The 24,491-nt window shown below is 46.7% G+C and overlaps 1 protein-coding gene across 10 annotated transcripts in view; it reads right to left on the reverse strand.

Moving 5' to 3' along the window:
- Positions 1-24,491, reverse strand: part of SHANK3 (SH3 and multiple ankyrin repeat domains 3) — a 447,259-nt gene that overhangs the window by 66,789 nt on the left and 355,979 nt on the right. For all 10 annotated transcript variants that reach the window (XR_013990995.1, XR_013990996.1, XM_081022613.1 and 7 more), the window contains one exon: positions 7,535-7,659. Coding sequence is in view for 8 of the 10 variants with exons in the window: in XM_081022613.1 (XP_080878739.1) it covers positions 7,535-7,659 (125 nt within the window). In the remaining 2 variants the exon portion in view is untranslated. The remainder of the gene's footprint in view (positions 1-7,534; positions 7,660-24,491) is intronic.

The following is a 24,491-nucleotide window of genomic DNA, read 5'->3' on the forward strand; positions in this document are numbered from 1 at the left end:
TTAACTGCATAGCCTAAATTTGCAAGTATATAACTGAATCCCAGCCCCCACAAAAGTGGCAGCTTGGAAGTTTCCCTTGTTCCACCACCCTAAATAAACCTAATCTCTTCTTCCAATGTGATTACCATATTTTTTGTTCCAGAAGATGCACCTGACCATAAGACACACCTAGTTTTTAGAAGAGGAAAGCAAGAAAAAATGTATATATTCTGAACGAAGCAGTGGATGTATGATTTTTGTGGTTCATGCTGTGGCCACAGACATGTGATTTGACGGTGAGTTTGGGGTAGCCCAATGCAAAAATCCTGAGAATCCAGGTGGATCCGTGCATTGTAACCATGTTTTTGCGCCATTGTGGCCCCACGAAACAGTGGGTGCGTGATTTTTTTGGTGCAGGCTGTAGCTATGGACATGCTATGTGATCTCATGGTGAATTTGGGGTGACCCAGTGCAAAAATCCTGAGGATCCATGTACTTTTACCTCCCCCTTCCCAGGCATCCTCCTTTATCGCTAGCTTCCTTTATCTCCCTCCCAATCGCTTTCCGATCAGCTGCTCAGCAGCTTCGTTTCAGCACCCCCTTCCCTTTTTCTTAAAAAAAAAAAAAAAAGCATGATCTGCTTTTCACCCCTGGGCAATTCAGCTCCAGGGATCTCTCATTCACTCCATAAGACGCACAGACATTTCTCCTTACTTTTCAGGAGGAAAAAAGTGTGTCTTATGGAGCGAAAAATACGGTAGATTCTTGTCTAATTAAGAGTCCTGCATGTTGATGGCAGTGTGGCTTCTGGGACCTGGTCTGAGCCTTAGAATGCCCTCTTAACCAGAGGAGAAACTGAGGCAGGCCTGGTGGCAGCTGCGGACGGAGGGGGCTGCTCACAATGTATCTGGCACCAGCTGCTCCAGTGCTCAGAGCCAGCTGTGTTCAGTGGTGCCATGCCAGTCCCAGAGTCTACCAGCTAGGTATCACCTAGCCAGATGAACCTTTCCAAAGCACACCTGAGCCCTGAAGGCCACAGCGTCTGAGACAGAGGTGGGCTTGCGGTGAGTCAACGTTTCTGAAACAAAAGCTGTTTGCTTCAAATGCCGGCTTCTCCCAATGACATCCCTCAGCTTCCTTTCTCTCCCCAGTCAGAAAACTGAAATGTTGGTTCAAAATAGAAATTCTTGCTCAAAAGTGTTGAATGTCATTCCTCTTAATTAGACTTGCAAAAATAGCCGGTTTTGCACACTGAAAAGAAGGCAGCAGCAGCAGCAGCAGCAATAGCAACAAAAGATGAAATTTAATGAAAGGCGCTTGGACAAAAATCACTTGGGGGGTCTCTTTAGGGTCTCCCCAGACAGGCTGGAGTTCTGCCAGCCGGAGTGGCAAGGTGGAGACCAAACCGTCCTGGCAGATCCCTCAACTCTGACATAAGAGAAGAAGAACCATCTGGATCAGGCCCATCGAGTTCAGCATCCTGATCTCACAATGGCCAACCAGATGCAAATTATGGGAAACCTGCAAGAAGGATTCAAGCACAAGTGCAACTCCTGAATCCCAGAGCAACTGGGATTCAGAAGCATGGCTGTCTTGAACCATGGTTGCAGAGTCAAACCTCCTCCATTAATTGCATCATGGACATGTTGCAGAATACGGCACAACAACAAAAATGCTAGCCTGGTCCCCACACCTCCTAATACTGAACCTAAAGATTATCTCCCACTTGGACTACTGCAATGCGCTCTACATGGGGCTACCTTTGAAGGTGACCCAGAAACTGCAACTAATCCAGAACGCGGCAGCTAGACTGGTGATCACCGAGACCACATAACACCGGTCTTGAAAGACCTACATTGGCTCCCAGGACGTTTCCGAGCACAATTCAAAGTGTTGGTGCTGACCTTGAAAGCCCTAAACGGCCTCGGTCCTGTATACCTGAAGGAGCGTCTCCACCCTGGACACTAGGGTCCAGCTCCGAGGGCCTTCTGGCGGTTCCCTCACTGCGAGAAGTGAGGTTACAGGGAACCAGGCAGAGGGCCTTCTCGGTGGTGGCGCCTGCCCTGTGGAACGCTCTCCTGTCAGATGTCAAGGAGATAAACAACTATCTGACTTTTAGAAGGCATCTGAAGGCAGCCCTCTTTAGCGAAGCTTTTAATATTTGATGAATCATTGTATTTTAATATTCTGCTGAAAGCCACCCAGAGTGGCTGGGGAAACCCAGCCAGATGGGCGGGGTATGTATGTATGTATGTATGTATGTATGTATAAATAAATAAATAAATAAATAAATAAATAAATAAATATAAATAATAATTATTATTATTACTCAAGAGAAACAAAAGGGAGTTCTTCACAAAGCGCATGCTTAAGCTATGGCGCTCCCTAGCACATGATGGTGGGACAGCCACTGGCTTCGGCGACTTTTTAGTTTAGAGAAAAGGTGAGTAAAGAGGCGACCCAACAGAAGTTTATGAAATTATGCCTGGCATGGAGAAAGCAGCTTGAACAACCCTTCTCTTTTAACACTGGAATTGGTAGACGCCCGCTGGAGATGAATGTTGGAAGATTCAGGACAGATTAAAGAAAGGACTTCTTTATGAAGCTCATAGTTAAACTGTGGAACTCCCTGCCACTGGAGGCAGGGATGGCTGCCCACTTGAACGGCTTTAAAAGAGGACTGGGCAAATTCATGGAGGAGGAGAGGGCTCTGGGTGGCTCCTTGCCACAATGGCTATGCTCCGAAGAGGGAAAGCCAGTGCTCAGTCACTTCCACATTTGCCCAACCCAGGGTTGTGGCCAGCGCCATGTCTGAACAGGCTCACCAGAGTGTCATTCCAGAGAACCAGTCTTTCTTCTTTTTCTAGGGATGATGGTTCGAAAGGACCGCCTGCTGCGTTAGAAGCCACATTACATGTCACAGATAAACAGCAAAATTCTTGAGCTCTGAGGCTGCTCTGCTCTGCAATGGCCTTCACTTGAACAAATGCAAAATTAATCTTCATTCTCAGTCAATGGTGAAGACGTTTCTTCGCAGCCCTTTGCTTTTGTAGCGCTGTGCTAACAGCTCTGTCGCTGATCCAGAAACAGGTTTTCTGGGAGCGATGAGGAGCCCTGTTATCAAAAAGGGGAGCAGCAGGAAGACAATTCCAGATTTTGCCCTCTGCCCTGAAATATAAAGTTGCTGTCAGAGAATGCAGCCCCTCCGATGGATTCCTTGGAGGCTGCCTTTGTGAATGTCATCTGTCATGTGTGATCAAGTTGAGATTCCTGCATTGAAGGGGGGGTTGGACTAGATGACCCTCAGGGTCCCTTCCAAATCTATCATGCTGTGATTCTATGAATTGGCCAATTCTGAAGATGCGGCAGGAGAGGAACTTAACTGTGCCTAGCCAGAGGGAAAACTCAAAGGGAGATTTCCCAGTGCTCAAACCTGGATGGAAGCTCTAGGTGTCTGGTGATGAAGAGGCCAAGCCACAGCACACAGAAACTCTCCTTTCTCCAGCACACGCACAAGTGAAAGGGGGAAATCGCATCACCTTGACACTAGCTGCTATGTGCAGAGCAAAGGTCAGATCCAGCAACAGGCTCTTTTAATGTTCTTAATCCATCTATCTGATGGCTGCCTCTGGTCTCAGTTGTGCCTGCCGTTCTTTCTGGGAAAGCCACTTCTGCCTTAGGGAGGAGGTGGGGTTGCGGGCTTCACGGCCCCTCCACGTACCCAGGGGGTGGGAGGCCAACCCCTGCAAGATTGGGGGACTCCCAGCTGCATCACACTCTGGCTGGCCAATCGGGATGCTCTGGGGGTGTGGCCTGCCCTATTTAAGGCAGGACGCAGCTGGGGATCTCCCTCTTTGTCCACTCGCCAGGTGCTCCGGTTTTCCCACCCTCCCGCCCTTGAAGGTTTGCTTCCTTTGACCTTGCTATGGACCTTGGTTGGTCGCCGTTGAGGGGCCTCGTAGGAATTTTTCCACTTGGCAAATTGGCACCAGCCACTTGGTTTTCACCTAAAGGTAAAGGTAAAGGGACCCCTGACCAATAGGTCCAGTCGTGACTGATTCTGGGGTTGTGGCGCTCATCTTGCTTTATTGGCCGAGGGAGCCGGCGTACAGCTTCCGGGTCATGTGGCCAGCAGGACTAAGCCGCTTCTGGCGAATCAGAGCAGCGCACGGAAACGCCATTGACCTTCCCGCCGGAGCAGTACCTATTGATCTACTTGCACTTTGATGTGCTTTCAAACTGCTAGGTTGGCAGGAGCAGGGACCGAGCAACAGGAGCTCACTCCATCACGGGGATTCGAACAGTTGACCTTCTGATCGGCAAGTCCTAGGCTCTGTGGTTTAACCCACAGCTCCACCTGGGCCTGGTAGGAATTTTTCCACTTGGCAAATTGGCACCAGCCACTTGGTTTTTGCCTACCTCGTAGCAAATCGTCACAACTTTCTGGGTATTGGTGGTTAGGCATTGGTATTGCTCTGTAGGTGGAAGAGGGGAGGAAGCGCCATCACCTGCCCCGCATATTGAAGGGTAGTCCAGTAAAGGATTCCGGGGGCCGTGGCCCTGTCCGAAGCCTAGGGAGGTGAGGGCCTAAGGCACGCAACCTATCGGTGACCCTGGGGGAGTTCCTAGTTGATGTGCATCAGCAGGACTCCCCCTACTGGTGGTTAACCCTTCCCGGACTTCAAGCAGACGGGCTGGAGTCAGATATACTGTATTTTTTGCTCTATAAGACTCACTTTTTCCCTCCTAAAAAGTAAGGGGAAATGTGTGTGCATCTTATGGAGTGAATGCAGGCTGTGCAGCTATCCCAGAAGCCAGAACAGCAAGAGGGATTGCTGCTTTCACTGCGCAGCAATCCCTCTTGCTGTTCTGGCTTCTGAGATTCAGAATATTTTTTTTCTTGCTTTCCTCCTCCAAAAACTAGGTGCGTCTTGTGGTCTGGTGCATCTTATAGAGCGAAAAATGCGGTAGTCGGTTAGGTCCAATGCCTAAGCCAATACCGCTCATCACCTGTAACCAATGAAGTTGTGGCCTTTTTCAGCCCATTAACTTTAATAATTGTGTCATGTGCCATTATTTCTGCCTGGGGGCCGGGGCGGAAACTCACCACACAACTGAACCCCAGGCCTTCTCCATGCATGACCCACAGACCTTAGCTGCAGGAGAACAGGGCTGGAGGAAGACCGTTTCTTCATGCACCGAAATGCACAAGTTTCCTGGTCCGCCAGATCCAGGCGTGCCTCCCCTGGACTTTGCCTTTGCGCATCCCACCAGCCGGGAAACGTGATTCTCCCTCTTGCCAGCCGCTCCCTGGCTGCTGTTGAGTAATGCGTGAAATACGGCCACACTTCTGGGATTCGGCTGGTGGCATCGCTAGTGACAAACGGCACCATAAAATGCCGTTCGTCTTCACCGCTGCCAACTCCCTTAAAACAAAAGCAAGCGCAGACCGTGCGTCTATTGCAAGTTCATCTCCTCTTATGGCCAGCTGCCTCGGGAGGCCCTGTTGCAAAGGAGGAAGGCAGCAAGGATGTATTTTAAATAAACGTTAGCAGACCAGCTCCTTCTGCCCTTTTGTGACCTTTCTTCCTATGATGCATTTGCTTACTCCGGAGGCTGAAGCTTCCTCCCTCTGCCCAGTGCTAAAGCACCCCACAACTCATTGGCAAAGGGCATAGCAAGCCCCCTCTCACCACCCCATAGGGGCAAGAAAATGTGTAGCTGGGACTTCCGGGGTGGCGCCATCGGCAATGGCGGACTCCCTCTGAATTGGAGGGAGCTGGTGTTTGTCCACAGACAGCTTTCCAGGTCATGTGGCCAGCAGGACTAAACGACTTCTGGTGCAACGGGAAAATCTCTGTTGGGAAGGAGGAGAGGGAGCCAGTGAGCAGAGGTGCCCCTTCTGCCGTTGCTCCTCCTCCCTCCCCACAGTAGGGGACGCAGAAAGTCCTTCCGAGCGCAGCACTCACCCACCTGCCCGCCAAACGCCTCGCCTCGGGCTGCTGCTGCTGCGATGGTAGAGGCAGCAGAGGGGTGCGTGCTCTGCCCCTGGCAGCGCTCAAACCCTATAACTCTAAAACTGAACAGCAAAAGTTGGGGGTTGTCTTATATGCCCAGTCACCTAATACGCCGGAATCTACGGTATTTATCTACTTACACTGGCATGCTTTCGAACTGCTAGGCTGGCAGGAGCTGGGACCGAGCAACGGGAGCTCACCCCGTGGTGTGGATTCGAACTGCCGACCTTCAGATCGGCAAGCCCAAGAGGCTCAGTGGTGTAGACCACAGCACCACCCGCTCCCCTTTAGCTCCCAGTACTGCAGTGTCAAGACCAATGCAGAAGGCAAGTGGCTATTATTGTCCCTCTTCATACCAGCATTTACAGAAAGTTCTAGTTTAGTTTGATTTACACTGACATAAAAACCAGGCACTTCTGCAAAAAACAACAACCCTGGGGGGACTGTGGACTGCAGGGATCAAGCAGGAGCAATGCAAGAGAGCAGTTGATCCCCAAGCCACCTGCATGCGAGACGTAAGAAGGCACCCAGTGCTGATGTTTCTATACAACCAGTGGGGTGTAGTGGTCAGCGTGTCAGACTAGGACCTGTGAGACTGGGGTTCAAATCCGCACTCGGGCCCTGGGTGACCTTGGGCCAGTCCCCATCTCTCAGCCTAGCCTACTTCACAGGGCAGTCGTGAGAATGAAACGAGGATGGGAACCATTTACTCTACTCTTTGTTCCTTGGGGGGGGGGGAAGGTGGCATAGAAATTGTGATAGGAATTTTATGGTCTTAGATATATGGTAATGTTCATAAGTGTACCAACCAAGCACATACATAGATCAGCACAGGAAGGCCAACCTGGAACCATTTTGATTCCTAAACTGAGCAAATGTTTCCTCTGCAAGGTCAAACTGGAAAAGCCTCCCCATTGTCTTTTCCTTCACAAATCCTGTCTTAGGGGTATGTCTGTGTTTGAATAGGGTGTGAGCCTGTGACCTGGCCCAGGAACTAAGTATTTATCATGACAAAAGACTGGCCAGGCTCCCCAGGCAATCCAATCAAGCAACCTGCCAGACAGGAGATAAACAACAACAGGAGATAAACAATATTAAAATTTCTGTTTTAGACCGCCTTTTCTGTGATGTAGGTGTGATGTATCTGAGGGGTGGTCTTAGGTTACACCCCTTCTGTGATGTATGTATGATGTTTCTGGGGTTGGTCTTGATCTACAGGGTGGGAATTTCAAAAGTCTTTATAAGGCCTTGCGCGCCATTTTTCTGGGTCCTTCCTCTCTCCTGCAAGTGAGGGGAGCACCCTGTTGCAACAGATCAATAAAGGCCAAGCCTACAGGCTGCTGTTTTGCTCCAAGTAATCCTGGTTGGTGTCTTTGTTTTTGTCCAAGGGAGCCCTCGGATTTTTCCGTTAACAGAAATGTAACAGATAAATGCAATAAATAAAGAGCGCCTTTATCTAGCGCAGAGGAGAACCCCAGTTCCCACGGTTGGCAGATTCGCCCCTCCTCCTTTGCCAGCCACGCTTTTCCGGGACTCACCTCAATCAGGAAGTCTCCCGTGCGAAGTCCTGCTCGCCAGGCCACACCTTCCACGTCCACGGACTCCAGGTATTGGAGAGCCGGGAATGCGGGCGTCGGGGTGAACTCCTCGATCGGAGTCTCCGCTGAAACAAAGAGAGACCCTCGGTCAGAGGGGAGGAAGCTGGGATTTGCACGTCCAAATGTGGGGAGGAGAAGAGATGGTGCCAGCGAGCGATTCCTGGAGACTGCAAAATATTCCCTGGCCACAGTTTGCTCAGCTGCCAGGCAGCTTCCTAACCATAGTCAAGGCCTACACCAGCCTTTCTCAACCTGTGGGTCCCCAGATGTTGTTGAACTACAACTCCCATCACCCCTACCTAGCAAGGCCAGAGCTCAGGGATGATGGGAGTTGTAGTCCAACAACATCTGGGGACCCACAGGTTGAGAACCTACACGAAAGAGAAGGTCTTTTACATTTATTATTTCAATGTTTTCCACTTAAATAAACCGCTGGTCTACATGAAAGAGAAGGTCTTTTACATTTATTATTTCAATGTTTCCCACTTAAATGGAAGAGGCAGCTGTTGTTGTTAGTGTTGTACCTTGGATCTCGAACGCCTTGGCTCCTGAACAAATCAGCTCCTGAACGATCGAAACCCAGAAGTGAGTGTTCCGGTTTCCGAACGTTCTTTTGAAAGCCGAACGTCTGACGGGGCTTCCGATTGGCTGTGGGAGCTTCTTGGAGCCAATCGGAAGTTGCGCTTTGGTTTCCAAATGTTTTGGAAGTCAAATGGACTTCTGGAAGAGATTCCGTTCAACTTCCAAGGTACAACCGTATTATTATCATTATTGCTATTTAGCAAGAATTTTATCATTCATCTTTTATGTGTTTGGGTTGGTTTTTTCTAAAAAAAAATCAATCAGTATATTTGTATTGTGTTTATGATGATTGTGTTGAATATTAAATTGTAAAACCACACATATATATACACACACACATATATATAATTTGCCCAATCCTCTTTGAAAGCCGTCCAAGTTCATGACCATCCCTGCCTCTTGTGGAAGGGAGTTCCAAAGTTTAACTATGGACTATAGTAAGGTAGTTTACTGGGAAATGATATATAATGAAATTAAAAGGATGTTTAAAGTAATGTTTGTAAAAAACAACAACCCAAAGCTTTTCTTTTCGGAATTATAGGAACAGAACTACCTAAACTGTATAGAAACTTATTAATGTATGCTGCTATAGCGGCAAGAATGCTACTCGCCCCAAATGGAAAGAAGCAGAAGTCCCAGCAAAGGAAGAATGGGTACAAAAACTTAGGGAATATACAGAAATGGCAAAACTTACCGGAAGAAAAAGAAATCAAGATAACAAACATTTTCTAAAAGAAGGGAAATGGTTTGTTGAATATTTACAGATAAATTGCAAACAGATAAGAACATTGGCAGGGTTATTGTGATAACCTGCAGTTTTATAAGAGTATATAATTAAAGCAGATGAATAAATGAGCAAATTAAGTTAATTTGGATATGCACAAGATATTAAAAATAAATTTAAGGAACTGCAGAAAGAGGGCGAAGGAAGTCAAGGTTTGAAGTGTTAAAATGGTTGTAAAATTAGTGAAATGGATGAACCTGAAAAGCACAAATAAAATAAAATAAAATAAAATAAAATAAACTATTGTGATAGGAATTTTATGGTCTTAGATATATGGTAATATTCATAACTGCACATACATAGATCAACACAGGAAGACCATCCTGGAACCATTTTGATTCCTAAACTGACCAAATCCTTTCTCTGCAAGGTTAACCTGAAAAAGCCTCCCCATTGTCTCTTTCCTCACAAATCCTGTCTCAAGGATATGTCTGTTTGAATAAGGTGTGAGCCTGTGACCTGGCCCAGGAAATAAGTATTTTACCACTACAAAAGAATGGCCAGGCTCCCCAGGAAATCCAATCAAGTAACCTGCTAGACAGGAGATAAACAACAACAGGAGAAAAACAATATTTAAATTTCTGTGATGTAGGGGGATGTATCTGAGGGGTGGTCTTAGGTTACACCCCTTCTGTGATGTATGCATAATGTTTCTGGGGGTGGTCTTGATCTAGAGAATGGGAATTTCAAAAGTCTTTATAAGGCCTTGCAGGCCATTGTTCTGGGTCCTCTTCCTCTCCTGCGTGTGAGGGGAGCACCCTGTTGCAACAGATCAATAAAGATCAAGCTTACTAGCTGCTTTGCTTCTCAATATTCTCTGGTTGGCCTCTGTTATTTTCTCCTACCAATAGGGAACCTATGTAAGGACTCTATATGGGCTCTTGGATACCCCATAAGGGAAAAGGGCATATTTTTATTTACAACAGATGGCGACCACGCACGAAGGGACTTTTGGTTACCCGGATTCTGGAAGCGAGGAAGGACTGGTTATCCAGCGCGCACCAGGCAGTTTGCCAGGAGGAATAGCCAGTCTTCCATCGGTCCCAGGGTCTGGAAATAACTGGAGTTTCAGCGGGGCTAACCAGAGGAAGCAAAGCTTGATCAGGCCGGCCTTAAACAACCAGTCAAGACATCGTGGGATCACCAGGAACAGCGCATGCGGAAGTGAGTATTAAGTAGGAAACACGGGTAGTGGGTTGGGGTCTCTAAACCACAGCAACCAAAATTCTTTAATTCTTCCTTTTCCCTTCAAATCTAAAATTTCTACTTTTTCCCTCATCTAAAAATTGCCTTCTCCTCCTTTCTGTCCCCTCGATCTCAACACCAGCCCTAGCCCTTCGGAGTATGCCCAGGCAAAAGTTGTGTGTGACTTCTTTCATTTCCCTTCTACAGTCTATATGCCGACCTATTCCTTCGGAGTTTTGCCCAGAAAAAGGTCGTGCTTTTTCTTCTGTACTGAAAACTATAATTCCCAGGTGCAGCCGCACCTCTGCCATGGCGATCTTTGTTAGAGATGACCTGTGAGCAGAGAAAGCAAGGGCACCTGATTCCTTTCCTTCTTTGTCATTTCTGAGTCCCAATCTGGCACTGCGCTACGCAAGCGTCCAGTAGGGAACTCTCAGGTTAGATTGTAAGAGGCAGGAGGTTGCTGTGGGCTCCCTGGCTGAGTAATGACCAAAGGGGGGAGGTTTGAGATTGCTGACCGCACTGTTAGCTTAGTAGCCAGGAAAGGCCAACAGCTGTACCAGCCTAGTAAGTCAGGCCAGACGAACGGCGGTGTGTCACAGTACTAATTCTCTGAGTTGTCCAAATTGAGTGTACTGTGGGTTATTTATTGTGTTTCCTGAAAAGTGGGGATAAAACCCCGACTGCAGTATAAAAGCAAAAGCTAGCGCTATTAAAAATTCTTAAAATGGGTGCACCTCAATCAAAAGAAATGAACCCGCAGACTCCTGATGGGAAAGAAGCCCAGTTGGTGCTTAATTCCCACCTGGACTCTGACAGTCCCCTTCAATTTGTGTTTAAGAAACGTTTTTCCAGTGTTTAAATTGTGCTTAGGTAACATCCAGCAGCTGCTTAACTTAAATGTTTGTTATTTGAGAGAGGCTCCAAAAGAGTTTTCCTCCCAAGTGGTAGAATCCTGTATACGTGCTTGTTCCAGTCTATTCTGGGAATGTGAAGTTAACCCAATGTTTCTGCTGCAAAAGCCTAGTTGAGCCAACTGCTCTCTCAAGCTAAAATGCAGTGTATGTATTTCTTTAAGCATATGCCTATGAAAGTAAGGTGTTCCTTCTAAGAAAAATATGTGAGTCCAGTTTTAACTTTGATTTGGTTGGACAGAAGAGTTATTGTAAGGCATTGTATTACATTGATATCAGTCTCTATAAGACTTCCTGACCTCTTTTCTTAGAAAATACCCCCCCCCTTGTTTCATTCTGTCTCTTTCAGGTTTTTTTTCCCTTCTCCTTATTCTGTGCCAGGTAAATTTACTCCCGAGTAAGCTTCCTTTAAAGGAAACTGCAAGGGGGGGGGCATAGATTAGGCTTAGTATTCCTCTGCAAGTTCAGGAAAAATTGTTCACTTTTGTATTCCTTTTAAATCAAATCTATGGCTGATTTAATTATTTGTGAGTGGTTATATCAATTGAATTAACTATGCTTTATAAAAGATTCGCTCCCTATCTTAGGAAAAATGTTCACTTCAATCTTCCTTTAAAGATCATTTCTATAGGAACTTGCACTCTCTAGTCTAAGGAAGTAAACTCTCACTCAAACTAGCTTCAAGATCTGCTAAAAGGGTTCTGTGTAAAGTTGGGTACCTTTATTTTCCTATTCCTTAGTACATGTGCATGCTTGCATGATAGGAGCATAGATGTTTCCTTTCCCAGTTGTGCATCTGTACTTAAATGTGTGTGTCTCTTTGGTAGTACTAATCTTGCTGTGAAATCTTGCTATGAACCCTGTATTTTAGGGTTGGACTAGATGACCCCAGGTCCCTTTCAACTTTCCCAATTTGTAGCTGATGTGTTGAAATTCAGCCCAGATTTGCTCTTTGTTTTTTAAAAGGTGTGAGGTGAAGCCATGATGTTTGAAGCAGAACTGGTGATATCAGGCATTTAAGTGATTACAGTGTTTATCGTTTTGTCTGTTATTTACAAAAATCAGACTTAAAAGTCTACTCAAAGTTTAAGCACATACAAATGAATAATCAAGTAGAATTAGCCTTGACCAATCCTGTAAATAAAGGGCAGTAAAATTTGTCTGCAAATGGTAAGGCTGAAATGACTGAGAATGTTAAAAAAAATAATAATCCTATGAATTCTAACTCTCTGGCCATTTTTACTCATAAATAAGAGAGCGGTTGATTGTTCCGCGAATGACCAGATAAAATGACCAATAATGATAGCCCTTTCCTGTACATAAAGGAAGCACTCCTTTTGCTTGGGCTGAAATTGCTAGCTTTGGTGAATACTTAAATTGCTGAGTTTCTCTTTTTTGTTTTAAAATCTAACCCTATTTTTAAAATCTACTCCTTACCTTTCCCTTCCTTATTCTAATTGAGCCAAAAGATGCAACATTTTCAATGGTATAAAAGGTTTGCTGAGACATGAACTCTGCACATGCACAGAGGCTAGATCAGCTTACAAAAAAAGAGAGAGCGAGAGAAAGGAGGGGGGAGAGAGAAGGTTTGGAGAGCGTGAAACCTATACAAATTTCCTTATGTAAAACTTGGAACCATTGAGGGAAATCGCCCTTAATGTGTTTTGCTCCAGGGGCTACTTAAGACAAAGGAGTTAAGTACTGGACATGCCAAATTCTTTTCACAGGTAAATATCAAAGCACTCCCACTGTGAGTTCCTCTCTTGAGTAGTTTCTCCCCCCCCCCATGGGATTTAAATTTTATAAGTTTTTTTTTTTGGTGTGTGTGTGTATATGCCTATGCATTTTAGGAACAGCATTTCCTGACAGACCTCTCACATGAAATAATTTTGCCTTTTAACAGAGTGTCCTTTCTTCTCTCCCACAGCACAAAAGGGCATATTTTTATTTACAACACTATGCACTGCATGAAGGACTTTTTTTAATCTGTCCTGAACCTTCCAGCATTCAGCTTCATTACATGTCCACAAGTTCTGGTGTTAAAGCATGTTGACAAACGCAGATGTTCTGGAGTCTGCCCAAGGAACACTGGCTGTCAGAACCATTTAGACACCCACCCGATGGCTTCCATCACGGTTTTAAAGAATCCAAAAATGAAACTGTAGCTACTTCAAGGAAAGTATTTAACTTAATTGCTAAAATCTGCCTCCATGGTGGCTGGAAGGTAGCCATGTAGCAAACTTATTTTGGCAAGGGTGGGATTTAGGGGGAAATTCAAAGATATTAGGTAAAGGTAAAGGGACCCCTGAACCCTGCTCTCCACCTTGACAAGTGCTTTTACTATTTTAAAAATAGAAGCATCGCCGACGTTGTCGAAATAAATAAAAAAAAATTGTCCAGTAGCACCTTAAAAAGGTAAAGGGACCCCTGACCATTAGGTCAAGTCGTGGCTGACTCTGGGGTTGTGGCGCTCATCTCGCTTTCTTGGCCGAGGGAGCCGTCGCGCAGCTTCCGGGTCATGTGGCCAGCATGACTAAGCCGCTTCTGGGGAACCAGAGCAGCGCATGGAAACACCGTTTACCTTCCCGCCAGAGCGGTACCTATTTATCTACTTGCACTTTGACGTGCTTTCGAACTGCTAGGTTGGCAGGAGCTGGGACGGAGCAACAGGAGCTCACACCATAGTGGGGATTCGAACCGCCAACCTTCTGATCGGCAAGCCCAAGGCTCAGTGGTTTAGACCACAGCACCACCCGCATCAAAGATATTACTTTCAGCCTAAGGTCACATTCAGGCTCTCAGGATTTGCAAGGAGGGAATGAAGGGCATTCCAGAAATTTAGATTTCTGCAACACAACTGGTTTACAGAGCTCTGTTGACCAAGTGCAACAAACCCACTTAAACAACAACAAAGGAACACTGAAAAGTGGGAGATGATCAAATGATGAACGGGATGCTGTTTAAAAACCCTGTAAGCAAATCAGGATGGTTGCTCGTTGCCATGTAACCTCCCTGCAAGCAAATCGGAATAAATGTTTGATAAAGGCTGGCTGTGATCTACCCTCCGAAAAGCCTTGCGCAAAGGAATCGGGACTGATGCTGAATAATGAGGTCGACTGGAGGAGCCCTGATTCCTGTGCCGTATGAAGTGGTTGAAAATATTTCTAAAGGCTAGAATTGTTCCATGGCTGCCTGCAAAGGATATGTGCCTCTCAAAAGGCGTTTAGCATCCTTTGAAGGTCTCAGTTAACGTGAAGAAAGAGGCTCAGGCTAAAAGGTGCGTTGTGGAGAAGAAAGGGGTCCAGGAGGACGAGAGGCGAGGGAGGGAGGCGAGGCTGCCTTTGAAAAGGGAATGTCTTGCCCCAGTGAGCAGAAGAAAGAGCGCAAACACTTTACGGGGAAGAAAGGAGGAGCACAAATCTGAAAACAAATAGCAAGTGCCTCAGAAGCAGGAAACCATTCAGAGAGGCAACGGGGAGGGGGTAAGAGAAGGAGCTAAATAAGGCAGAAGAGACCAACAATTGATCTGAGATGGTCGCAATGGCAAGATATGATAAAGAGATTAGCATAACCGAAGGATTGCAGAAACTGTGAAGAACAGAGGTTAGCCCACAAGCTAAAAAGGAGTGGATCCAGGGGGCTTTGGGGAGCTCTTGCCGAATTTATGAACTTAAACCAGGGATGGTGAACCTGGGGGAGGGGAGCCCCTCCAGAAGTTGTGGAACTGCAGCTCCCATCATTTTGACCACTGGCCAGCCTGGCTGGAGCTGGGGTCCAACGACGTCTCTGGCTCTGGACTAAAATATTTCCCATTCTTGACTAAAACATTAAATTCCTGTGCAGTCACTGAGTTAGCAGCAAAAGCTATGTCTTCTACCAAAAGCATTGTCAATGACCCCCAAGATGCTAGTACTCATCGGTCACTGCCAACCCCATAAGTTTACATGCAAAATTGGATTATTACTTTTTGCCTCGGTGTGTCTGGCTGTTAACCAAAAGGTTGGTGGTTTGAGCCCAGGAATGGCTATGGGCAAGATTTCTGCATTGCAGAGGACTCAGGGTCCCTTCCAACTCTAGGATTCTCTGATTCAAATGTCTGTTTCTCCAATCTGGAGAGCTCCTTTTGGATCTTTGATATCCCTTTTTCGTTTTAATCCTTCTCAATCACTTGAGTGCTTGATATGTCTATCTGATGAAATGTTTGTTTTGTCCATAGTTTTTCACTGTTTCCAAACACTTTGAAAACTGTACGGTGAAGGGAGGATGCCTTTGTGAGTGACATGAGGGCTGGCCAATCAGTGCTATGGACTGCCAGCTCCAAGTAGAGGCAAGGCAGCTTTGTGATTGACAGAAACGGCAGCCAATTGGCGCTGTGCAGATTTAGCTTTGGCCCAGACGAGGCAAACAGAAAAACCCTAAAGCCTGAGACCTTTTGACAAGCCCCAGTTCCAAAGACTGTGTTGCCTGGGGGCTCAGCTGACTTCCACTAGGATGGCTGGCAGAGTCCCTGATGCCCTGGAACTGTCCTGGTTCCCACTCCAGGAAGAACTTGGAACTCAGGTTGCTGTTCTTACCAAAAAACTTTTAAAGCTCAGATCGGTGTGGCACACAGGCAAAATGCCGGTTCGGCGGCAAAGCAGGGGTTGCACACGGTTAATCAAGCAATGGCAGGGGCAAAATTTAGCAATCTTTTGTAATACAGTGCACTATGCATGTCCAATATTTGGCATCCCCAAATGGATCTTCTCACATATGAGTTGTCTCAATTTTGCCTCCCCCCCCCCTTGGCTTGGCGTCCTGTGAGGCAGAACCACCCACACCACCCTAAATCTGGCTCTGGCAATGGTGTTGATCCCACAACAACCTGCAACCCAGTTTTGTCTTCTCTGTCCTGGCCCAGCAGCCCCCTCTGGGCTTGCAACCCCCGGTCTGGATTCCAGCTTAGACCAAATGCTGCTCTTCTTGAATTGCATAGCAGTTTCATTGTTCAATTGCATGCCATATATACACATATATTTAGAAAACTGCTTTGCATTATTGCGCAGCTGGTTCTGCAAGCTGCTGGTTCTAATTTCCTTAGGGCTGTGGGGGTTTTGGATGAAGAGTGATGGGCAAGAAGGCTGCACTTTTGATGAAGCAGCCGTGAGTCATTGGCAGGTTCAACCTAGGAAGTGATGCATGTCTGGAGAGAGACTGGATGTGCTGAAAGGTGAGAATCAGCCCCCAAAAAGGAAAACGTCAGATCCCTGCCAGTTAGAAACCCTGGAGAGCTCATGAGTTCTAGTCTTATGAGAGCAGGCGAAAAGCTTTTCTCCATCTACTTTCTCAATGCTATGCATGATTTGTAAACTTCTACCAGGTAGCCCTTCTAGGAGAACTCTGATCCTAAACCTCCGGTGACTTGTGGGGTATGTTCAGGAGAACAACTCCCTGGCCCTGAATGGGGTAACTGTGCCCCTTAAGGACCAGGTGCGCAGCCTGGGAGTCATTTTGGACTCACAGCTGTCCATTGAGGCACAGGTCAATTCTGTGTCCAGGGCAGCTGTCTACCAGCTCCACCTGGTACGCAGGATGAGACCCTCCCTGTCCGCAGACTGTCTCACCAGAGTAGTGCATGCTCTAGTTATCTCCCACTTGGACTACTGCAATGCGCTCTATGTGGGGCTACCTTTGAAGGTGACCCAGAAACTGCAACTAATCCAGAATGCGGCAGCTAGACTGGGGACTGGGAGCGGCCGCCGAGACCACATAACACCGGTCTTGAAAGACCTATACTGGCTCCCAGTACGTTTCTGAGCACAATTCAAAGTGTTGGTGCTGACCTTTAAAGCCCTAAATGGCCTCGGCCCAGTAGACATGAAGGAGCGTCTCCACCCCCATCATCCAGCCTGGACACTGAGGTCCAGCTCCGAGGGCCTTCTGGTGGTTCCCTCCCTGCGAGAAGCAAAGCTACAGGGAACCAGGCAGAGGGCCTTCTCGGTAGTGGTGCCCGCCCTGTGGAACGCCCTCCCATCAGATGTCAAAGTCGAAATAAAAAAATTCCTTCCTGTAGCACCTTAAAGACCAACTAAGTTAGTTCTTGGTATAAGCTTTCGTGTGCATGCACACTTCTTCAGATACACTGAAACAGAAGTTACCAGATCCTTCTATATATTGAGAAGGTGGGGAGGGGTATTACTTAGAAGGGTGGTGGGAATCGGAGATTGGCAGATAGCTGAGATGAGCCTGTTGACGACTCTTAACGACTGTAATAGGTCTTACAGGAAAAGGCAAGGGGTGAGAAGGTGGGAAATGGCTTAGCCATGTATAATGAGATAAGAATCCGATGTCTCTGTTCAGACCAGGTTTCTCCATTGTTTTAAGTTTGGTAATGAGTTGTAATTCAGCAGCTTCTCTTTCCAGTCTATTTCTGAAATTCCTTTGTAGTAAAACAGCTACTTTGAGATCTTGTATAGAATGTCCTGGGAGATTGAAGTGTTCTCCTACTGGTTTCTCTGTTTTGTGATTCTTGATGTCAGATTTATGTCCGTTTATTCTTTGGCGTAAGGTTTGGCCTGTTTGTCCAATATAGAGAGCTGAAGGACACTGTTGGCATTTGATGGCATACACAATGTTAGACGATGAGCAATTAAATAGTCCCGAGATGGTATGTGTGATGTTGTTGGGGCCAGTAATGGTGTTGTCCGGGTGTATGTGGCAGCAAAGTTGGCATCTGGGTTTATTGCAGGCTCTGGTGCCAGTGTCCGTGTTAAGTCTGGTTGTAGTATTATTGTGGGTTAGGAGTTGTTTAAGATTGGGTGGCTGTCTGTAGGCAATGAAAGGTCTTCCTCCCAGAGCTTGAGAAAGAGAACTGTCATTGTCCAGGAGAGGTTGTAGATCTCTGATGATGCGTTGAACTGTTTTAACTTGGGAGCTGTATGTGATGACTAGTGGAGTTCTGTTATTTTCTTTTTTGGGTCTGTCTTGCAGCAAGTTCTCTCTGGGTATCAGTCTGGCTCTGTTGATCTGTTGTTGATCTGTTACTACAAAGGAATTTCAGAAATAGACTGGAAAGAGAAGCTGCTGAATTACAACTCATTACCAAACTTAAAACAATGGAGAAACCTGGTCTGAACAGAGACATCAGATTCTTATCTCATTATACATGACTAAGCCATTTCCCACCTTCTCACCCCTTGCCTTTTCCTGTAAGACCTATTACAGTCGTTAAGAGTCGTCAACAGGCTCATCTCAGCTATCTGCCAATCTCCGATTCCCACCACCCTTCTAAGTAATACCCCTCCCCACCTTCTCAATATATAGAAGGATCTGGTAACTTCTGTTTCAGTGTATCTGAAGAAGTGTGCATGCACACGAAAGCTTATACCAAGAACTAACTTAGTTGGTCTTTAAGGTGCTACAGGAAGGAATTTTTTTATTTCGACTATGGCAGACCAACACGGCTACCCATCTGTAATCAGATGTCAAAGAGATAAACAACTACCTGACATTCAGAAGACATCTGAAGGCAGCTCTGTTCAGGGAAGTTTTTAATGTGTGACATTTTACTTTATTTTTGGTGTTTGTTGGAAGCGGCCCAGAGTGGCTGGGGAAACCCAGGCAGATGGGTGGGGTACAAATATATTATTGTTGTTGTGTCTGGTACCCGCTGGGACTGGGAAGGGACAGATACACTGGGCAAGAGATTTGGGGTATAATATACAGCTTTCATCACGGGAGAAATTATGGAGAGACAATTTGAAATTTACGGCATGTTGTACGTTGAAAGGAAATGATATGAAAATGATGTACCATTGGTATTTAACTCCCAGTAAATTAGCAAAAATGAAGAAGACAGGTACAAATATCTGTTGGAAATGTAAAGAAAAGGAAGGCACCTTCTATCATATGTGGTGGATGTGCAAGGTAATAAAAGCGTTCTGGGAAATGATATATATTGAATTGGAAAAAAATGTTTCAAATAACTTTTACAAAAAACCCAGAAGCTTTCTTATTAGGAATTTGAGGTGCCGAAATTCCAAGGGAACAGAAAAGATTGTTTATGTATGCAACCACAGCTGCACAGATTATATTGGCCCAGAGATGGAAAGAAGACAAAATCCCTACCAGAGAAGAATGGCAGATCAAATTGTTGGACTATGCCAAAATGGCAAAAATGACTGGAAAAATCAGAAATCAGGGAGACCAAAATTTTAATAAGGAATGGGGTGAAATTATAATTGACCTGGGAGACCAATGTAAACAGTTAAAATTGTTAGCGGGATTGCAGTAACACTTGTAATGTAAGAGGAACTATGGATACAATGGAGATGTTAAAAAAATGTGGATTTTTATAAAAAGATGCAGTAGAAAAGGTTTAACAATGGGACCCGGGGAAGAGGGAAGTATTGAGATTTGTGGGAATCTTGTACTTATGGAAGGTGTTGTGGTATGACTGTAAATTTTAATATGTAAAATGAAATAGACAAATTTGGAGCGGGGGGAGGGATGGAGCCACTCCACAATGAGGAACGATTGCAGGGTTTGGAACTCTTCAGTTTAGGGAAATGGAGAGGAAGAGGCAACACGATAGAAGATCATAAAATTATGCATGACAGAGATGAAGTTTTTCTTCCTCTCTCATAAGACCAGAGCTTATGGACAACCATCACAGCTGACTGTTGGAAGATTCAGGGTGGATAGAATAATAGAGTCATAGAATTGTTGACTTGGAAGGGACACCAAGGGTCATCTAGTCCTACCCCCTGCAATGCAGGAATCTCAACTAGATCATACATGACGGGTGGCCACCCAACCTCTTCTTAAAAGCTCCAAGGAAGGAGAGTCCACCACCTCTTGTGGAAGTTCATTCCAGTGTGAAACAGCCATTATCCTCAGAAAGTTCTTCCTGAAGTTTAGTTGCAAACTCCTTTCTCGTAAATTGAAGCCCTTGGTTTGGGTCCTACCCTCCTGAGTAGGAGAAAACAGACTTGTTCCAGCCTCACAGAGCGCATATTTAACCTATGGAACTCCCTCCCACAGAGGGCAGAGATGACCACTGATCTAGGTGGCTTTGACAGGGGATCAGACAAATTGATGGAGGAAGAGAGAGCTATCCAAGGCTACGCTATGCCACCACAGTCAAAGGTGCTCTTGCACTTTAATCCTGCTTGCTGGTTTCCCAGGCCATAGCAACAGTCTGGAGCTCTCAAAGGCTCTCAGGGCTTATCTATGTACACTTCCCCTTGTGCCCTGCTTTCCCCCAGGAAAAACCCGCTCTCTAGTGCTTGATAGGAGCAAATAGCAATTCAGGTTTTCTGCAGATTGGCGTAGCAAAAAAATCCATGCCTAGAAAGTGCCGGTCAAGCAGAGAAATGCTTGGACCAGTGCTTTCTAGGAAGAGAACAAGCGGAAGCGTGGGCGAGCCCTCTATTTCTCTCTCCTGCCCAGGAAGCATCATCACCTCCCAAATGCAGATGTTTAGCTGCTTCCACTCCGACAACAAGGGAGAGCGAGAATGTAAATGCGGATTGTCGGGATACCATCAGTCTCTGGAGCTGCAAGAGGCAAAGGCCCCCCCTTGGGGAAGTGGCAGGGAGAGGGGTCGTGTCTGCTGCCTAGGCTTGGCAATGTTGTCTTGGAATGGAAAGAGCCATCGTAGCTTGGCATGCGGAAGGTCCCAGGTTTAGTCCTTGCTAGAAGGAATCCCTGGAGAACTGCTGCCTGCTAGCCAGTGTAGACAGCACTGAGAGCCAGTGTGGTGTAGTGGTTAAGAGCGGTGGACTCGTAATCTGGTGAACTGGGTTCGATTCCCCGTTCCTCCACATGCAGCTGCTGGGTGACCATGGGCCAGTCACACTTCTCTGACGTCTCTCTGCCTCACTCACCTCACAGAGTGTTTGTTGTGAGGGAGGAAGGGAAAGGAGAATGTTAGCCCCTTTGAGACTCCCTAGGGTAGTGATAAAGCGGGATGTAAAATCCAAACTCCTCTTCTTCTTCCTCTTCTTCTATACGGAGCACAGTTCTGGCCTAGGAGAAGGCAGCTCCTTCTTCCTCTCTTGCAACGCTAGGTTTCCGCACTCTGTTCCTCTGTTTCAAATTGTTTGCCGTTAGTGAGACTGATCCTGTTTATTTGTATGTGAAGGCTCTCCCCCATGCTCAGAGAGTCACAGCTGAAGGGAGACGAGAGGGAGACGGAGGAGGATGGAGTGGGGATCCCAGAGACTCAACAGAGGATTCATGGTGCGCATGAAGGGTATGGAGGCTTTAGAGCTGGAGAAACCAAGAAAAACAGCTTCAGCTCCCAAGGCAAAAGCCCCTTGGCAGGACTCACAATGTCCAGCTAAGCCTAGAATTGGGCAGCCTTCGTTCATTGCAGACAGCCATCAGACCCTCTTCAGAACCCACATTGTGCTTAAAATGCCCCAGATAATCATAGTTACAGGTACGTAGCCGTGTTGGTCTGCCGTAGTCAAAACAAAATAAAATAAATAAAACAAAACAAAAAAAATTCTTCCAGTGGCACCTTAGAGACCAACTAAGTTTGTTCTTGGTATGAGCTTCCATGTGCATGCACACTTCTTCAGATACACTGAAACAGAAGTCACCAGACCCTTATATATAGTGAGAGGGTGGGGAGGGGTATTACTCAGAAGGGTGGTGGGAATGGGTGATTGGCGGATAGGTGTGGTAAACCTGTTGACGACTGTTAGACTGTTAACGACTGCAATTGGTCTTACAGGAAAAAGCAAGGGGTGAGATGGCTAAAAATAGCTTTATCATTTATAATGAGATAATAATCCAATGTCTCTATTCAGACCAGGTCTCTCCATGGTTTTAAGTTTGGTAAAGGTAAAGGGACCCTGACCATTAGATCCAGTTGTGGCAGACTCTGGGGTTGCAGCGCTCATCTCGCTTTATTGGCCGAGGGAGCCAGCGTACAGCTTCCGGGTCGTGTGGCCAGCATGACTAAGCCGCTTCTGGTGAACCAGAGCAGCGCACGGAAATGCCATTTACCTTCCCGCCAGAGCGGTACCTATTTATCTACTTGCAGTTTGACGTGCTTTCGAACTGCTAGGTTGGCAGGAGCAGGGACCGAGCAACGGGAGCTCACCCTGTTGCGGGGATTCGAACCGCCGACCTTCTGATCGGCAAGTCCTAGGCTCTGTGGTTTAACCCACAGCGCCACCCGTGTCCTATTAAGTTTGGTAATAAGTTGCAATTCAGCAACTTCTCTTTCCAGTCTATTTCTGAAATTCTTTTGTAATAATAAGACAGCTACTTTGAGATCTTGTATAGAATGTCCTGGGAGATTGAAGTGTTCTCCTACTGGTTTCTCATAATCACACTGCAGTTCTTGCGCTGACCCTGCAAGGTAGGTCACTGTCATCATCCCATGCACACAGGAGGCTCTGGGAAAGGAGGGGGGGCTGGCCTAAAGCCACCCACTGCTAAAGAAGCGAGATTCGAACTGGGGGCGACCTCTTAGTCGCAATGCTACTCTGGCAGCTGGCTGCTCAGTTTCCCCCAATGGAACTGGGTTCTTGGGAGGAGAGAACTTTTATGGAGAAGTCCAGATCAAGGGAAGGCACAGAACCGTTCTCTTCTGCCTTGGTCAGGCCACACCTGGGGTCCGATGTCCGGTTCTGGGCACCATAGTTTTAGAAGGATATTGACAAGCTGGAAGGTGGGCAGAGGAGGGGAACCAAGACCATAAAGGGGTCTTGTGAGGAACGGTGGAGGAAGTTGGGCACCTTTGGCCTGGAGGAGAGACGACTGAGAGGTGATACAATGGTCACCTTCAAATGATCACAAGCGCTCTTCCATGGAAGATGAAGCAAGCTGGTTTTCTGCTGCTAAAAATGGTAGGACCCAAACCAATGGATTCAAAGGAAGAACTTTTTGACGGTAAGAGTAGTCAACAGTGGAACAGACTCCCTCAGGAAGTAGTGGTCTCTCCTTCCTTGGAGGTTTTCCAACAGAGCTTGGATGGCTGTTTGTCAGGGATTCTTTAGCAGGAATTCCTGTATCGCAAAGGGTTGGACCAGATGACCCAAAGGTTCTATGACCCTAGGTGACCTCTCCACCTCCCAAGAGCTTTGGGGATATCAATGTAGGCCACAGACCTTCAAATCAGGGGCATATCATCTTTGGCCCAGATGATGTTCTCCGAGTCAAGGCCCACCATAAATATGCAAAGCACAGATACATACATTTGCTTTCTTTTGAATAATTTATTGTATTTTCGTGATTCGGCTTTCCAAAGAAATGTGTGTTTGGGGGCACGGTTGAGCCAAATGGATGAGCGGAGGGCAAAAGGATTCTCTCCAGGCTACTGAGGGCCTCTTCCTTGAAGGCAACAACCACAGCAAGAGGCAGGTGCACAGCTATGGGAATCACCCCAAATAGAGACACAGAGGTATAGAAATAGCTTTCCTCCCCACTATCAGAGATGCCATCCCTAGAAGAGATGGTTGGCTTTATCACTCGTGTTTGGCTCCAACAATATGAAAATGCAAGCAAAGAGAAATTGTATCCGTCCTCTTATTGTTCGGAAACGCCAGCGCCCATTCCCTTGCTTTTGTTCAAGGTGTGTGTGTGTGGCTTTCCTCTTTGGGGGGAGAGGCTCCTGGAAGCCTCTGGACCCCAAGACCACTCTACCCTGGCAAAGGGGGGCACTTGTTTGCTTGCTGACCCCTTAGGCAACCCACTCTCTGCAGGCACAGCAGGGCTGGGAAAACCCGCTTGGCTTTTCTGAAAAGGAAAGCTCAGGATCGCAAGGACACAGAGATGCTACAACAATACTCATCCCCCCCCCCCATCAGGCAAAAGGCACTTCTCTTGAGATGCTTGTCTTTGCCCTCCTGCCCACCCCATAGGGCAAAGCCCACCCCCCAGCGGCTCATGTTTCCTTGCACATATTGACAGGACCATCTTGAAGGAGCTTCTCCACCCCCAGCGTTCTGCCCAGATGCTGAGGTCCAGCACCGAGGGCCTTCTGGCGGTTCCCTCACTGCGAGAAGTGAGGTTACAAGAACCAGACAGAGGGCCTTCTCGGTAGTGGCGCCCACCCTGTGGAACACCCTCCCTCCAGATGTCAAAGAGAAAAACAACTACCTGACATTCAGAAGACATCTGAAGGCAGCCCTGTTCAGGGAAGTTTTTACTGTGTGACATTTTAGTGTATTTTTGGTCTTTGTTGGAAGCTGCCCAGAGTGGCTGGAGAAACCCAGCCAGATGGGCAGGGTACAAACAATAAATTATTATTATTATTATTATTCCCATCATCACCTGGGTGGTTGGGTGTCTCCTATCACTAGGACCAAGATGGTTGTGGTCTCCCTCAGGACACCCAAGCTGTTGAGATGTCATCCAGGCATGATGGGAATTTTGCACACTTGGACCTCGCACTGGTTCGCCGTTGCGAGTCTGAAAACGGGCCCCGCAGCACCCC

This window comes from Podarcis pityusensis (assembly GCF_964106645.2).
Source record: "Podarcis pityusensis genome assembly, chromosome: 10".
Classification (NCBI taxonomy): domain Eukaryota; kingdom Metazoa; phylum Chordata; class Lepidosauria; order Squamata; family Lacertidae; genus Podarcis; species Podarcis pityusensis.